The sequence below is a fragment of the Ambystoma mexicanum genome, chromosome 2q (genome assembly GCF_040938575.1).
Source record: "Ambystoma mexicanum isolate Mex_15411 chromosome 2q, UKY_AmexF1_1, whole genome shotgun sequence".
Lineage (NCBI taxonomy): Eukaryota > Metazoa > Chordata > Amphibia > Caudata > Ambystomatidae > Ambystoma > Ambystoma mexicanum.
The window spans coordinates 170,691,513-170,707,244 of record NC_090924.1 but is presented as its reverse complement, the minus strand read 5'-3'; the positions used below and the strand labels follow the sequence as shown (position 1 = coordinate 170,707,244).

Genomic DNA, 15,732 nt, shown 5'->3' with positions numbered 1-15,732 from the left:
CCAGGAACTTCCTTCCTAGATAGGGCATCAGCGACTTTATTAGATGTACCTGGTAGATAGGTGATATGAAAGTCGTATTGGGCAAAAAAGTAAGCCCATCGAGCCTGTCTTGAATTAACACACTCCATGTTTTGTAGCGCCTTGAGATTCTTATGGTCTGTCCTAATGAGAAAAGGATGACGCGCACCCATTAGTAAATGTCGCCAGTCCTCACAGGCCAACTTCATGGCGAGTAGTTCCTTCTCTAGAACTGAATAGTTGAGCTGGCTAGGAGACAAAGTTTTTGAGAGATAGGCTACAGGATGTTCCACACCGTCATAGGTCTGTAACAGAACAGCCCCTATCGCCAAAGCAGATGCATCGGTCTCTACGATGAACGGTCGGTTTTGATCCGGATGTCGTAGAATCGGAGCGGAACAGAACAAACCTTTCAAGCCCTTAAAACCTTGTTCTGCTTCTGCGGACCATAGGAAAGGTCCAGAATCCTTCCTTAAGAGTCTCGTAATGGGTAGGACTATCTCGGAGAAGTTAGGAATGAACCTCCTGTAGAAGTTTGCGAGACCCAGAAACCTTTGTACCTCCTTAACACTGTCCGGAGAAGACCATTCGAGAATTGCAGAGACCTTGCCTGAATCCATGGAAATCCCTTCTTCCGAGAGCACGTATCCCAAGTAGTGTACCGATGAGACTGCAAAAACACACTTTTCGGGTTTGACCAGAAGCTTATAGCGTTGAAGACGCTCCAGCACTTGAGTCACGTGAATGGTATGGGATTCCAAATCGGATGAATAGATCAGAATATCATCCAAGTAGATGATGACAGTAACCAGTAACAGATCAGAAAATAAGCGATCCATGAATCGCTGAAAAACGGCCGGGGCATTAACTAGTCCGAACGGCATAACCTTGTATTCGTATAATCCGAATGGGGTGCGGAAAGCAGTCTTCCATTCCTCTCCCTTAGCAATGCGAAGCAAATGGTATGCGTTTCGAAGGTCCAGTTTGGTAAAAATGCGAGCCCCCTGTACAGCCTCTATGATCTCCGATATGAGTGGCATGGGATAGCGGTCTCTGATAGTAACCCTATTGAGTCCTCTGTAATCAATGCAAGGACGCAATTCGGTGGAGTCCCTTTTTTTTATGAAAAACAATGAAGCTCCTGCCGGAGACTTAGAAGGTTGAATCAGGCCGTTATGCAAGTTGGTATCCAAGTATTTCCTTAATACCTGTCTCTCAGTTTGGGTTAAGGAAAACATCCTGCCGAAAGGCACCAAAGCATTAGGTACCAGCTCTAAAGAGCAATCCTCAGGCCTGTGTGGAGGTAAAACCGCAGGTATCGTTTCCTTGAACACTTCCTGATAGGGTAAACAATAATGGGGTAATGCGTGAACCCCCACATGATCACTCGTTAACACCGTCGAAGTAAGAGACTCCCTATGGTAGGTTTCTGAGAGGCAGTGTTGTCTGCAGTACTGAGATGTGAAACTTAACTGGTTGCTAGTCCAATTCACCTGAGGATTGTGTTTTCGAAGCCAGGTAACTCCAAGAATAATAGGAAAGTGTGCGGCTCGGATGATATCGAACCTGAGCACTTCTCTATGTTGAAAAATGGTAACTCCTAGTTCTTCCGTGGTATGGGTTATCAAACCCGACGAGAGGGGTGATCCGTCAACGCCCTCTACCTTTTGATCCTCTTTGCGGGCTACTCTATTAAGCCCCACCTTCTCTGCCCAGAGAGTGTCCACGAAGTTTCCGGCCGCCCCACAATCCAAGAGGGCTAGGGTGTCTATCGAACTTCCCCGGGATTTAATTTGAACAGGAATAACCATCAATCTAGAATCCTCCAAAGAGTTGGGAGCTGAAATAGAAAGAGAAACATAGGGACTAAACGGATTGCAAGGTGATCCTCGGAACCAAGTCCCTACTGGCGCCGAGGACGTTCGTTTCCCTGTGGCCTGGTTGGAACCACCTGGCAATCTTGGAGCTGGTGCTGCTCAGACCCGCAATAGGCACACAGGCCCTTCTCCTTTCTTCTTCTTCGCTCAGAAAATGTAAGCGGACCCCTGGTAGCTCCGATCTGCATTGGTTCTTCGAGGGAGTGGGAGAAGGCGTGAGAAGAGGATGTAGAAGTACTGGAAGTCTGAGGACTTGTTGCTACACGATGTTTGCGGCGTTCTGCTCGACGTTCTTGAAGACGGTATTCAATTTGTAGTGTGGAGGACAGTAGATCGGCGAAAGTTGGTGGACGAGAGGACCTGGCAAGCTCGTCCTTAATCTCCTCTCTTAGGCCCCTTCTGAAGATGGCATACTGGGCCTGTTCCGGCCAACCTGCTTCTGCTGCCAAAGTCTTGAATCGGGATATATATGTTAGAACATCTGAGGAATCTTGCCGTACGTCCAACAAGTCTTCACATGCAGTGAAGGTTAGTTCCGGTCTTTCAAAGGTCTGTTGCAGTAAGGCCTGAAACCCGGCAAAGTCATGCAGTATGGGGTTGGCACTGATCACCAATGGCGTGGCCCAAGAAAGGGCGTTACCAGTCATGTTCGAGATCAAAAAACCTACCTTGGATTGATCAGTAGCAAAGGAACGAGGCCGAAATGTAAAGTATACTACACAAGCTTCCATAAATTCTTTGATCTTCTTAGGTGAACCATCAAACTTCCCCGAAGGCAACGACATATTCGGTAGTTCTGTAGGCAAAGCCTCCCGTGCAGTGGCAAGTTGTCGCAAAACCACATTCTCCGCTTTAACAGTCTGTAATTCTTGTGACAGACCCTGAACAGCCTTCCAGAGTTCCTGGATCTGTTCCTCGGCAGACATTGTGTTCCTTTGGCGTTGCAAACTGTCCAATTTTATCTCCTTCTCCTCCCCACTCTCCTCACCTGATTGGTAACCCTCCAACTCTTTGGTGTTGAGATGCCGACGGGAGCAGAAGTCTCTTTTTGTGGTTGACGAAGCTTGTCTACCACGAGAGGAAGCCACAGTGAATGCTTGGAACAAGCAGTCCTGGGACTCCTCTCCCGTAGCAGGCGACAAGGGAAAAAAAGCCTTGACGGCAGAAAAAAAACCCTTGGAAGGGATGATGCCAGTACGGAGTCCTTAAGGATGATTGATGGAACGTAGAATCCAGTAGCAGCAGGAGAGCCGGAATCCAGGAGCCGAGGAACGGGGGAGGTAGATGGCGGCTTAGAGCTGAAGTGGCGGAAAAGGCAGGATTTGCATTCCACGAAGGACACAGAGATAGAGAGAGAGACGAACCGGCGGCGAGAGAGAGAAAGAGAGAGCCGCTGGTGCAGAGAGGTACCCACGAAAGTAGGGAGAGAGAGAGAGACTGAGAGACGCCCCGCTCGTAGCTAGCCGAGGCGAGACAAAGGTACGGACAAAGCCGCGGAAAGAGAAAACTAGCGTTTACGCCCAAAGCAGGAAAACAACACACTGAAGGGGGGTTGCAACGCCGCGATCGCTGGCAGAAAGAGGCTGAAATACCTCCCAGCGACCGCCATGTTGCCGCAGCACTAGACCGCGGCTGCACGTAAGCGAAAGCAACGTGCTGGGAATACAGGCTGCGCCGGAGCCTCCAAAGCGGAAGCAACCGCCATGTAGCCGCAGCACTAGACCGCGGCGGCACGTAAGCGAAAGCAACATGCTGGGATTACAGTCTGCGCCGGAGCCTCCAATGCGGAAGCAACCGCCAATCGGCCCGGCCGCGGATGACAGCTTGCTAATACACTTTATTACAGGTTGCCCAGGTGGGGGATCCTCACACAGAACTGTGTCTTAGTAGCTAAAGTATTATTCTGCCATTGTTTAAACTAACGTGTCTTCCTTCCTATGTCCTATGCTGATACACATTACTGTTTGATTTGTATGCCATTAGAACTGTCAGCAGTTGGTGCATTTTAAAGGAGTCGATAGTTAAGCGTGGTACCACATAGACATTGCATATATTTGCCATATTAGATTTGCCAAAGTACAAAGTGTGCTATTAATTGTGTATATCTATTGAACCTTATTTTTATATAAAGAACTGTGTTAGCATATAACAGTGTGTGGACATTCCTTTGTGGGGGGCTTGAGGACTACACTGTACTTAAGAAACAGCCTGCATCGCCTCCTGAGAGCTTAAGCCTTGGTTGCTCGTCCATTGCTACTACATAGAGATCCTTGGCTGGGGTGCTCTGTTCTTCTACTCTGCAGGAGTACAGATAACTCCCCTCCAGTCTTTACAGTGCAAAGCATGGTTTGTCTTCTACTCAGGTCTGACTGGAAACAGCGACCCTCAGCAGGGACAAGGACAGTCTTCAGCATGGAGTACATGTTTTGCATCCTAGCCAATACTTATGTGACTGTACCCAATTCTTTACCTGGATACTTTGTAATCAACCCAATTTTCACTTTATTGTACTGTAACCTTTTTATGTTCAGCACTTTGGAGTAAAGCACTTAATTAATGGCAAATACATACAAAATACCAAAAGGAGGCACCTGGTTTGCATCCGCCTGGCTCTCTAAAGGGCAAGTCTACTTGCACTATGTCTGCTTCCGGGGTGCTTACGGTAGAAGATAACTGAAGAACTGCCACGTGGGCATCCACATAGACTTATTTCTCACTACCAGCTATATGTTTGTCTCCCAAAGCAGCCCTTTGGGCCTGCGGCTCTGTCGTGCGTCAGTGCATGAAGCATTCATTACATTGTGTTTCCAATGCATCTATGTAGTTGGCCTGTGTTTGTAGTTTAATTCCCACATCTGGATGTATCTTCAATCAGTAAGACTGAAACGAAAAACAGAGACGAGGGGTTAATGTTCAGATTACTTTCTAGTAATCCCATTACTCTGATTTTTTTCTCTTCCTTGTGGAAGTGTTAGATCCACTTCTCCCACCCAGTAAGGTAATTGATGGTGGCTGTACTAGTGGAATATTGACATGGGCATCACTTTGAAACCCTCCCTGTGTGAAGGGGTCACCCCAGGAGAGAGAGGCATTGCTATTGGCAGAAATGTAGGAAGATGCCATTCTTGAGAATCAGGGTTGCCTCATTGTGTATGGGCATGGACGAGGAAGAGAAGGGCTCAGAGTAATGGGATTATCAGTAAGTATTCTGAACATTCGTCCATTGGACTAATGAGCAAGTGATCGAGTTCTCAAAGCATACAAATGACTTAATGGTTCAGTTCTAATAGTGTTATGGCCAATCACGTTTATATTATAATGCAATATGTTTCCCAGATTACCGAGTTTATTTATTATTTTTACCATACCTGCCATCAAAATGTGACTTGCTCGCTAAAAGCCTTGGCCACTCGCAAAACTGTTTATGAAAACATTCCAAAATGTAACCTCTTTATTACTATGCCACTTTATCTACTGTTGCTGTAGGATCGCACAGCTGATAGACACACGCACACGTTTATACTGATATGGCAAACGTATGTTCAGTTTTTAAATATTTTAATAAAGGCACGCAGTCTTACCAAACTTCTTAAGGAGATGGTCAAAGTTAGGCCTTCCATCCTGAGTGACCCAGCGCTTCCTGCTTCCCCAGTCGTTTGTGAATTTGGCAGAGAATACGCACGGGCGGTTGGGGAGAAGATAACGTTTAAAAAACAGGGAATAACTAAAAGAAACTGGATCATCTATGTGATCAACGTAGCGTCCATGAGAACAGGAGCTGCTGTCCGTTATAGAGAAATCTTGGGAAAAAACGAATGCCTCCTTGTCCATCTTGTCGTTATTCTAGTGAAGAACGTTTTCTTTATCTTTCTAATAACTCAAACTATGGGGAATTTTGTGCACCATTATTATAGTGTTATAATGTAGAACAACAAATCAAATTTAATACAATGTTTACTGAGTAAAAGAAACATTGTATAGATGTACTCAATATCGTGAGGTCCTTTAAGGATACGTCACTAGATCACTATATATCGCAGCAAAAAAAATTGTTATGCTACATGATTACCCCAGGACAGCTAGTGTTTGTAAGCTCCTGGGAGATTGGACAGCTGGCTACGTGGGCTCAATAAATAATGGTCCGACAGTTCCAAATGTCAGTGGAAAAAAGCCAATCCCTTTTCTCCTACAATTAATAAGGACACCAAAGGGGACAGCAACCACAATCTGTTTGCTCTCCAATGCATGAAATGAACACCCTACTCAAGGTCCATTACTCTTAAAACAAATACAAATGTAATGTCGCCATGGGATTAGACAGAAGCATTCCCCCGCCCCGCCCCTAATCCATGCAAAAGAAGCAGCCATGTTGGATTGATTCCTGTAACCCTGCTAAAATAAAGCGCGCTCGCTTATTTATTTTTTTTCCGTCAATTTACATGGAGCAAGTAAATGCTGCTCCTTACATTGTCTCCCCGCAGAACCATAATCTCAGAGTTTGCATTGTATGTTTTCTGTTATATCTGTAAAGTACACAGCACGTACTCAAACATACTTGGAATTACAACACATATTGTAGGCTCTATGGTTCATATTTATGACATCAAATTCAAAAAAACCTTAAAGCAAAAGATAAATCAAATAGCACATTTTTCATAGCGAAGCTAGATGTGTCTTCGTCTTGAAAAGCTGGACGATTCTGCTCCAAAATGACAGACGTTTCAATGCTCATTAAAAAAAATCCCTACTTAAGATGGCAGCCAAATGTGCAGGTTTTCAAGAATCTCAGTCGATCAATGACATCCTCGTTCTCTGTCACCTTATTGAGAGCATGTGTTTTAGTCACTGCCCTCTCAGACAAACTTCAAAATGTGCCGAAATTTAAAATAATATTTTACCAATGTGCATGCCTGTAAAGAATGCACCATGGATCCCTGCACAAGGCAGCGCGACTTTCGTAGCACGGGTTTCTCAGTTTATTGTGTAAGGTGGATATAGAGAGCAATGTACATGTCTCCGCTCACAATAGAAAGAGGCCATTTTAAACATGGAATAATGTATAACATTATGAGAAACTGACATTTCTCCAAATCTATACCATCATACATGAGCAATGGATGCGTAACTTAATTTGTTGATGTTCACGTAATACTCATTAAAAGTAGGTTTACGTTGTAAAATATCCATCATAAATTCCCTTTTTTAAAAAAAAGAAAAAGCTGGTTCTGAACGATCTTTTTAACCGGCTGCATATATTTATATATTTCTGCTTTTTGTAATTCGTGAAGCCCGTTTGGAGTTGGATAACGTCAAATGAAATTCAATATGGCGGAACATTTACAAAGAAGGACTGAACGGGCCGGTCTGAGGGCGTTATTATGAGAGCTGTCAGTTTGTGTTTTTCAGAAAAGGCTGAGGGATGTAAACAAAGCAGTGGTTAGGAGGCTGAGATCGAGGTAAGAAAGCACGGGATTCAGAAAAGTGGCAATGCTCGTAAAATGTATTTAAGGGAGGCCGGGTTTGGGATTTATGTATGCCTTAGTGTGTTAATTAAAAGTAAACATTAGACATTTTATGAGCTTGAGAATTTATTTACAAAATGCGAACATACCCCACATTTAGTAGCCACATAACGTATTTTTCAAGAAAGACAGAGCGATTTAAAAATGTAGTTGTCCTGTGATAAGAAGTTGTGGTTTATGAAGTGCAGATGGAAACCAGACAGAACTGCTGATCCACTTAGAAACAAGCGTTGGCAGAGCCAATTGTTTTGGCTTTAGTAGTTGTTAAAAGTGCCAACAAATCGGTTTTGGACTGTTTCGGCTTTCCAAAGTTTATAATACAGCATTAGAATAGACTTTTTTTCTATACGAGATTTGCATCAGCAGTCTGCTGACGTCAAACCGCAAGGACATAACACAGGTGGCCAGGTTCATAGCAGACTGTCATTGTTGAATATCTCAGGGCAGAAAATATTTGGTAAAATTGGTGGTGGTCAGAAAGGTAACTAACTGAAGATGATCTTGCTAATCTCCATGTGGCAATGTAGGATGTCGGTGAGTATCTGCTGGTCTACTGTGTTGAATAATGCTGAGAGGTCATGGAGAACTAGGTGGTAAGGATGGCCATTAGTGAAGATGTTAAGGGCATCGAACACCTTGATGGCAGCTGTTGCCGTGCTGCATTTGGGTCTGAAACCCAATTGGCAGGACTGAAGGATGTTGTCCGGTTCGATGTGTTGAGGGAGTTGGGTGGTTATCAGTTGCTGAGGCCGCTGGGGTCCAGTTTCTTCAGAAGCGGGAGGGTTTTTCTGGTCTTGAGGGGAAGGTGCCTTAGGTGAGGGAGCGGTTGATAATTGTCAGGTAAGGTTACACTGTGCATGTACTTAATTTGTAACATACATCACGTTTTTTGAGGAAGCCCCCGCTCAGTTGAGGGAAATTAATACATCACTTTGCCTTACTTCTCAAATATTGTGTGTGGTAATCTGACTGGTCTTGTCTGCTGACTGGTCTTGCCTGCACCCCTTATTTCTTGACTTGTTTGCACCCTTTTAGTAGACACTTTTAGACTCTATAAAACATTAGGCACTGCTAATGTTGTGGTGTTCAATCAGAAAATACTGAAATAATGTTGTGGGTTCTGTCAAGGCCACAGCCTGAATTAAATTAGCATTTGTCCTGCCCATTGGAGCAGTACTTTACTGCTGAGCTGAGTAATTTGCAGCTAAGCCCCAAATGTTTGTTGTCTGCCAACCAAAACAGAATGGCAGCCGACTTGCTTGCTTGCATTATCTATTCTACATTGCATGTTTGTGTCAAACTACCTTAATGTCAGGCTTTAGTGATCGACTGGCGCTCAGAGAAATTATATACAGCTCATTTCTATAGTCATTTGTGGCGACCAAGGTTTGTTTTGCTAGCGATTAAGACACCTTGTAGTTTACCGTTATTCCTCTCAACACACAAGCCTGTTGCAGCAGGCATTTAATAGATGCTGCCAAGGTTCTTGGAAGAAAATCATCAGCAGCAGTCGCCACTCTTCTGCCTGATGTCCGGCATCTATCCAGTTCTGTGTCCGATGGGCCATGATTGAACCAAATATCTGTTCCCTCTTTCTGTCAAGACCTACCAAAGGGCCATTGGAACACTGTTTGCCGCCTTTATTTAAAAACTGCTATTTACAGTGACTTTTAATTATGTTGCACTTTACATGCATGTTTTTCTTTTGGTAGTGTGACAGCATTTGACGTGCTTACTCTGGTCATAATTGCACTAATTAAATCGAAACACTGTCAATTAGTTTAGTTAGGGTCATACATCACACATTTTGACACTTAAACCAAACAGCTCTCTGGAGCAATACATAAAACAGTGCAATTACACAGGAACTGGAAGCTGTGCGTTTGTGGGTTGACCAGATGTGATGTTATGTTATTGTGCCTTTTATAGTGCCTTTTTTTTTAACCATTGGTATGATTTCAAAGCGCTGTGGGTTGAACGCCCTCAGGGACCGTAATCCAGGTCAGTGGGGTAGTAGATAGTGCTTGAGTATGTATTTTATTGTACTTGTCATTTATATAGCGCCTTTTTTACCATTATTATAGTTTCATTGTGCTGTTAGTGGGAATGCACTTGGAGGACCGAAGTCCAGAGTGTTGGAGGTCCTGGGGCACGATTATGATGCGTGTGTGCATTTGGCCAAAAAAGGCTTAGCAGGGCTGGCCATGCTCTGGTAGAAAAGCAACCCATGTAGTCGGCATGTGGATGTGTGGCGTCAGTGCTAGTGAATCGCTATATGTTCAGCGTGCCCCAAATTATCTATCGTAGGACTGTGCCGCATTAAGAGGTGTTGATGCGTAGTCGGAAGTAGGTAGGCAGAGAATTTATGTGAACAGCACAACCACATTTTTGTCATAATCCTTGCTGTATACTGATGTGTGTGTGGTTAGCTGTGCAGCCGCCCAGTGGAGTGGTGTATTATACATATCATTTTCTCCAATTGGAGGCACTTTGATGTTAGGGCGCCCTCTCAGGTATTTGGCTTCTTCTGTCGGTTCTTGCGGCTGTGAAGGAAACAGTTAGCAGCAGCAACAATCTATGTTCCAACTAATCGCCACAGGAGGACAGATTTTTCTATGTGTTCAAATGCGGTGGAGGAGGCATTGGTGCTATCTCAACTGCTGTACTTCTAGTACTATTGTTGTGATTAGCCTGTTTTTTCTGTCTTTTCCTGTTGAAGTTGTTCCTTGGATTCTGTGACATTACATTTGAGCTGGCCTCTCTGGACAAGTCCTCTCTGGGTTTGCATCCATCCTCACTGATTGGAACCAAACATTGAAACTTTCTTCTTTTTCGTCGGTTTCTACCGCCCTCTCTTGTGGAGTTCTACAAGGCTCGCCTTGTCTCCTGCATTAACATCTATATCCAGCCATTAATTCTGCTCATCCACTCCTACGGCTTCCGCTGCTACTCCTATGCTGACGATACCCAAATCATTGTCTGTCTGGTCTCTACCCAGTCTCCGCTTAGGAGTAGCCTGGCTGCGGTATAGAGTTGGATGGGATGTAACTGGCTGAAGTCAAACTGAGACAAGACAGAGATCCTGGTTGTTGGGCCCCCTCATGTCTCACATTCTGGTTTGTCCTCTTTTGCTTCTGTTTGGCCCCCTATTTTCTGCTCCCTTAACTGGGGTCATGTCCATTGCCGGTTCCTGAGTAGAAAAATCTAGGGTTCCGATTTTTATCATCTTTGCCTCTGCACACGTTAGCTGTATTTATAAAGTCGGTTTCTTTCAGCTTAGGCTCCTTTGTAAGATTCTACCCTTTCCTTCTGTTAATTTAAGTTCTTTGGTGGTAGCTCCTCCTATTCTTAGTGGGCTTGACTACTGTAACTCTGTTGCTTGCCCAGCCTCTTTATCTCTATCGTTGCCTGCAGCTGCTCCAGAATGCTGTGGTGTGTATGGCCACCAATACTCCCTATGGTGTTCACATCTTGCCAGTCTCTGATGTCGGGTCCACTTTAAATCCTTTTGTATTGTTCCCCGGGCCTTTTATGGTCAAGGGGCGCAGTACTTGCAAGAAAAGTTTCATCCTTATTTGCCCACTTCGATCTCAAGATGCGTGTCTTGTTTCTGTTCCTCGCTATCGGTTGGAAAGAATGCGTAGCCGCTCTTTTTGTGTTGCAGCCTCCAAGCTTTGGACCTATGTTGCTTTGTCCCTTCGTACGACGCAAGACCACTTGACCTTCCGTCATGCACTAAAATCAAATCTCTTTTAGGTGGCACTGCCTTCCCCATGTGTTTTCCCTAGTGCCAAGATGCCTTCTGGCTCATGTGCGCTTTATAAAAAACATATAACGTAACAATGGTGCTTCAGGGAAGACACAGTCGTCCTAGGTATATGAGCGTGTGTCTGGCCCAGGCCGCCGCAAACACAGTCTGCACCATTAGCTGTTTAGAGCGAAAAGGTCAGAGACACCACAAACGCAGCCGGCCCGGCCTGAGGAGACGGTTCATATACTTCAAGTTAATGGGGTTTTAAGGAAAGAGTGTTCCAGATAGTGGGCGGTAGGATAGAGAAACCACAGTCACCGACTCTAGTGGAGCTGTGCGGTGGGATAGCCAGGAGCAGAGCTGAGCCCAATTGTAGGTTTCTGGGGGGATGGTAGTGGATGATTTTGTTCTGAATATCTGAATAAACTCTGGTCCCGAATAACGGAGAGCTCGTTGTGGATGCACATGGCTTAGAAGGTTGCTCTTAGGTTAACTAATAGCCAGTGCAGGATTCTGAGTGCAGGGGTGATATGTTCCCTGGGCAGCAGGGCGAGGAGCAGTCTGGCTGCCGTGTTTTGGATACATTGAAGTTTCCTTAGCTGAGGTAGAGGGAGTTGGTGTAGTGCAGGTGGGAGATGTGAGGTACGGAAAGATTCCTTTTTTATTAAGCTTAAGTGGAAGTGTCAGATTCTGGACAGAGAGTTGATGTGCGTGAAGAGGAAAAGATCTGAGTACATGGTGCATCTGAGATCTTTGACGTCAGTGGAGGGGACAGGTTGGGCTGCCGGGGCCGGTGGCCACGGTAGAGTTGTGGGATCGGAGCCGTTTTGCCACATTTGAGGATCTCTGATTTGCCTGGATTGAGGATTAGGTGGTTGTTAGTCATCAAGCCGTTGAAGAGGCGAGGTCCGGGAGTGGCGAGGCTTGGATTATGGGGATTTCGAAAATGGTCTGCATATCGTCTGCTTTGTTGTAGCAGGTAAGGTTGTGTGAGCGGATGATGGCTTGCAGTGGGCTAAGGTAGAGGTTAAATAGGAGTGGTGAGGGGGAGGCTCCTTGTGGCATCCCTTTTCGTCACTAGGTGGGGGTGGAGGAGAAGGGGGCAAGGAGAACAATTTGGGATCAGTTAAGAGATGAGAGGTTATCCAATTAGGAGCAGAGTGTTTGATGCCGAGGGTGAGGAGCCTGTTCTTCAGTATTGTGTGGTTGATTGTGTCAAAGGCCGCGGACAGATCCAGGAGGACGAGTGCAGCACCCCCTTCTGAGTCAGCAGTTCTTTTTAGGTCCTCCCAGATGGAGACCAGAGAAGATTCTGCTCCAACGAGGAGTCAGAGACCCGGTTGGGCAGGGTCGAGGAGATTATTGGCTTCTGTGAAGTGGCAAGTTCCTTATATGCCGCGCTGTCAATTAGTTTGGCAATGAAGCGGGTGTTGGGGATTGGGCGGTAATTAGATGGGGAGAGAGGGTCAAGGCTGTGTTTGAAAGCCTCTGGGGAAAATGCCTAACGTGAGCTACGCTGCCAACACAGGTGGAAGAGAGGATATTTTTTAGAAAAAGGGGAGGGCAAGGGTCACAAGGCGAGCCTGAGGCTCGGCAAAGTGCTAGTAGGTTGCTGAAATCAGTCAGAGAAAGGAGGGAGGAGGTGTCATGATCCCAGCAAAACAGCACAGTTCCCATTCAGGCATACCGGGGAAGCAAAGGACATAACATCAGTCAGCAGGTTAACGGTGGCTACAAGCCTGGCACAAATGGCATTTGTATCGTTCATAGTATTGCACCTGTGCTTACATTGGTTTTCATACATTAAATATGGCCGCGGCCATGGCCACGGATAACTTACAGCACCATTCCATACCTTTTGCGGAGGGAGCTACTTAAGCCCCACCTTCGCTGAAGCGGTCGCTCCACGTCTGCTCCGTTGACAGCAGGTAACGCTAACAGCGTCTCTCCTCAGAACCTGTCAAAAGAAAAAGACGAAGATATTAGTTTCCTCAGAAAAACAACAGAATTCCATTATTATTTAAAAGTGTTCCGAACCAAAGTATTTCCGAAGTGTTTTTTCAGTTAGCAGTTGTTTTTCAGCCGCAGCATTTCTGTCAGAAGTTACCTCACAGCCGCAGCATCTTCTTCACAGCAGTCTTCGTTCGCGGTCGCAGTACCTTCATTCAGAATTTTTTCTCAGCAGACTCTGCAGCTTCCTTAGGTATTTCCTCTACAGCTTTCCGAAAACCTGCAAAAACAAAAGGTATTTCATTAACGAACAAACTTAATTGAAATAAGAAAGAAAAACCTGTAGTGTCTTCAAGTTTTCACTGCTTAGTTATTTCTGAGCTCTTTCCCTGATGGCTAGAATCATCGCGCGTAGTTTGTTAAACATTTCTTTATACAGAGTTTAGTCGCAGTCATTCCGCAGACACTAACTTTTCCCGACCCCCAAGAACCTGTTAAAATAAGGAAATATTTTATAAGGAAATAAGAAAAATAAGGAAAAATATTCGAAAGAGAGATCTCTCCAACGTAGGGACAACTCAGAAATGAACAAACTATAATATTTGTCTCAAATACTTACCCTAGACAATTTGGAAACACAAATACATTATTTAAGACAAGAGTCCTTTGAACACTGCAGTCTTGCAAGTTAAAAGCTCTCATACCAACGCGCCCCAGTAGACTACAGGATGGAGAGCTCCACAAAACAAACATAGAGGTGAGAAGGGAGGGATTATCAAAGGCACACTATTACACAATATTTTCCACAGAAAAGAGATATTACAGTAGTTCTATTGTATTTATTGTCGTTTACACAGTAAAAGAAACCTAAAAGTGCCCAAGTAACAGATCCACTGGCTGAGAGAAGCATTACGCTCCTGAGGCGTCCAGGTAATCGTTACAGAAGGACAGGAAGGCGGGTCAGGCGGGAGGGGAGGGTTTGGAGTTTGAGGCGGGATCAGAGCTAGTTTTGGGGTTATGCTGTGGTGTCTTTCAAGCACCATGTTATGAAAGTGGTTTGAGAGCTCATCGCAGAGAGCTTGTGAGTTCGGGGAGGGTGAGGTTACACAGCTTGGGGAATTGAACTCCCCAAGGATCTTTTAGAGTTTCCATGCATGGGGTTTTGGAGTTGGAGATTCTCTTTCCATAATGGAATTTTTAGTTTTTTTTTTGGTTTTAGCTTTCTTGATTTCATACAGGTATGCCCTGTTCAGTCTTGCAAGCACCATTTTATTAAGGGAGGTGGGGGATGTCCTCCAGGCTCGCTCTAGGCGATGCTTGAAGGTTTGGAGCGCTTTGAGGGTGGGAATTTACCACTTTTGGTGTGTGGTCGATCGTCATAAGGTGCGACAGGAAGGTGTGTGGGGGGGTCACAGCAGAGGCAATGGTCAAAGAGATCGATGGAGTGGTATACTTCCTTGCAGGAGAGTCGGGGAGAGTAAGAAGGAGACAATCAGCAAGTCTGGATTGATGATGATTTTATTCCAAAAAGGGACAGTGGCTGGGGTGGATGAGAGATAGTATGGGGGTAAAGAAAATGTGTGAAAGGCATAACTTGATCAGACCAGTTCAGAGGGTGAGGCGTGAGTAGGGTAACTTGGTCAGATGTGCAGAAAAGTGCCTCAAAGGTGTGTTTTGCGATGTGGGTCTGGTGTAAGATCATTTTTGAAAGGCCGACAGAGCTTTCAGATTGTCAGAGAGGGAGCGAGTCATGGGGTTGGCTGCAACATCAAACCTCTGTTCTGCTAGACTGTCCTTGAGTTTTACTTCAGTTCTTCTCTTGAGTTTTACTTCAGTTCTTCTTTCATTAGCTGGTCTTCAAGCTTCTTTAAATGATGTGGGTTTTGGGTGACATATTCCCTCTTCTACATCCATGTCTCCCCAATATATTCTCTAGCTCTACTGGGCCTTCTTGACTCTTCTCTCGCTCTCTTTTGCTTCCTTTTGCCCTCTCTTAACTACCTCTCCTCTTCCTCACACTCTCTCTGTCACACTAAAAAAAATTACCCTCTCTCTTTTCTCTCTTCTCTTCTGCTTTCTCCTCTCTGTCTCCTTTCTCTCTCCTCTCTGGAGCAATTTCTCCTTTAACTCTTCCTCTCTCTTCTACACAACTTACTTTTATCATCGGTTTGCAGTTTAACACTCGCAATCTCCACAGTCACTCCCCACGTTCACTCTTGGTACCCTCTCACACACAATACCCCACCTGCACTTTATTCCACAATGTCCAACAGGCTCTCATCGCTCTGCTTCCTAGAGTTGAGAGTTGCATACAGTGTTGGCATTTCGGCTTACAGATGTTCCAGCATGAGATGAACGCCACTCTGGAACGTGTGGTTCTAAAAGAAATCAGAGTGAATATCTGCCAGATAAAAGGTTGCAAGTCAGGGTGTGATAGACAGTGGTACCAAGGTCACAGGTATGTCTTGCACAATAAGGTATTTTGGGGACTGTAGCCCTTCCAACTCCCTCACTCCGCCTCTTGGTTAAGGCCAGCTTAGGCATAAGCCCTGATAGGCCACCTACTGCAGATTGGGAGGGTCCCCCGCCCCTCCGCCCCCAACACATGCCTCCG

At 45.2% G+C, this 15,732-nt stretch overlaps 2 protein-coding genes across 2 annotated transcripts in view; one reads left to right on the top strand and one right to left on the bottom strand.

Annotated features, from left to right (window-relative positions):
- JMJD4 (jumonji domain containing 4) overlaps positions 1 to 6,294 on the bottom strand; it is a 391,572-nt gene extending 385,278 nt beyond the window's left edge. Inside the window, exon 1 of the mRNA XM_069647083.1 lies at positions 5,477 to 6,294. Within this exon, the coding sequence (XP_069503184.1) occupies positions 5,477 to 5,726 (250 nt within the window). The 5' untranslated portion in view covers positions 5,727 to 6,294. The remainder of the gene's footprint in view (positions 1 to 5,476) is intronic.
- Positions 6,295 to 7,211: 917 nt separating this feature from the next.
- The window catches only part of SNAP47 (synaptosome associated protein 47), a 472,457-nt gene continuing 463,936 nt past the window's right edge, over positions 7,212 to 15,732 (top strand). Inside the window, exon 1 of the mRNA XM_069647081.1 lies at positions 7,212 to 7,351. The gene's annotated coding sequence lies outside the window, so the exon portion shown is untranslated. The remainder of the gene's footprint in view (positions 7,352 to 15,732) is intronic.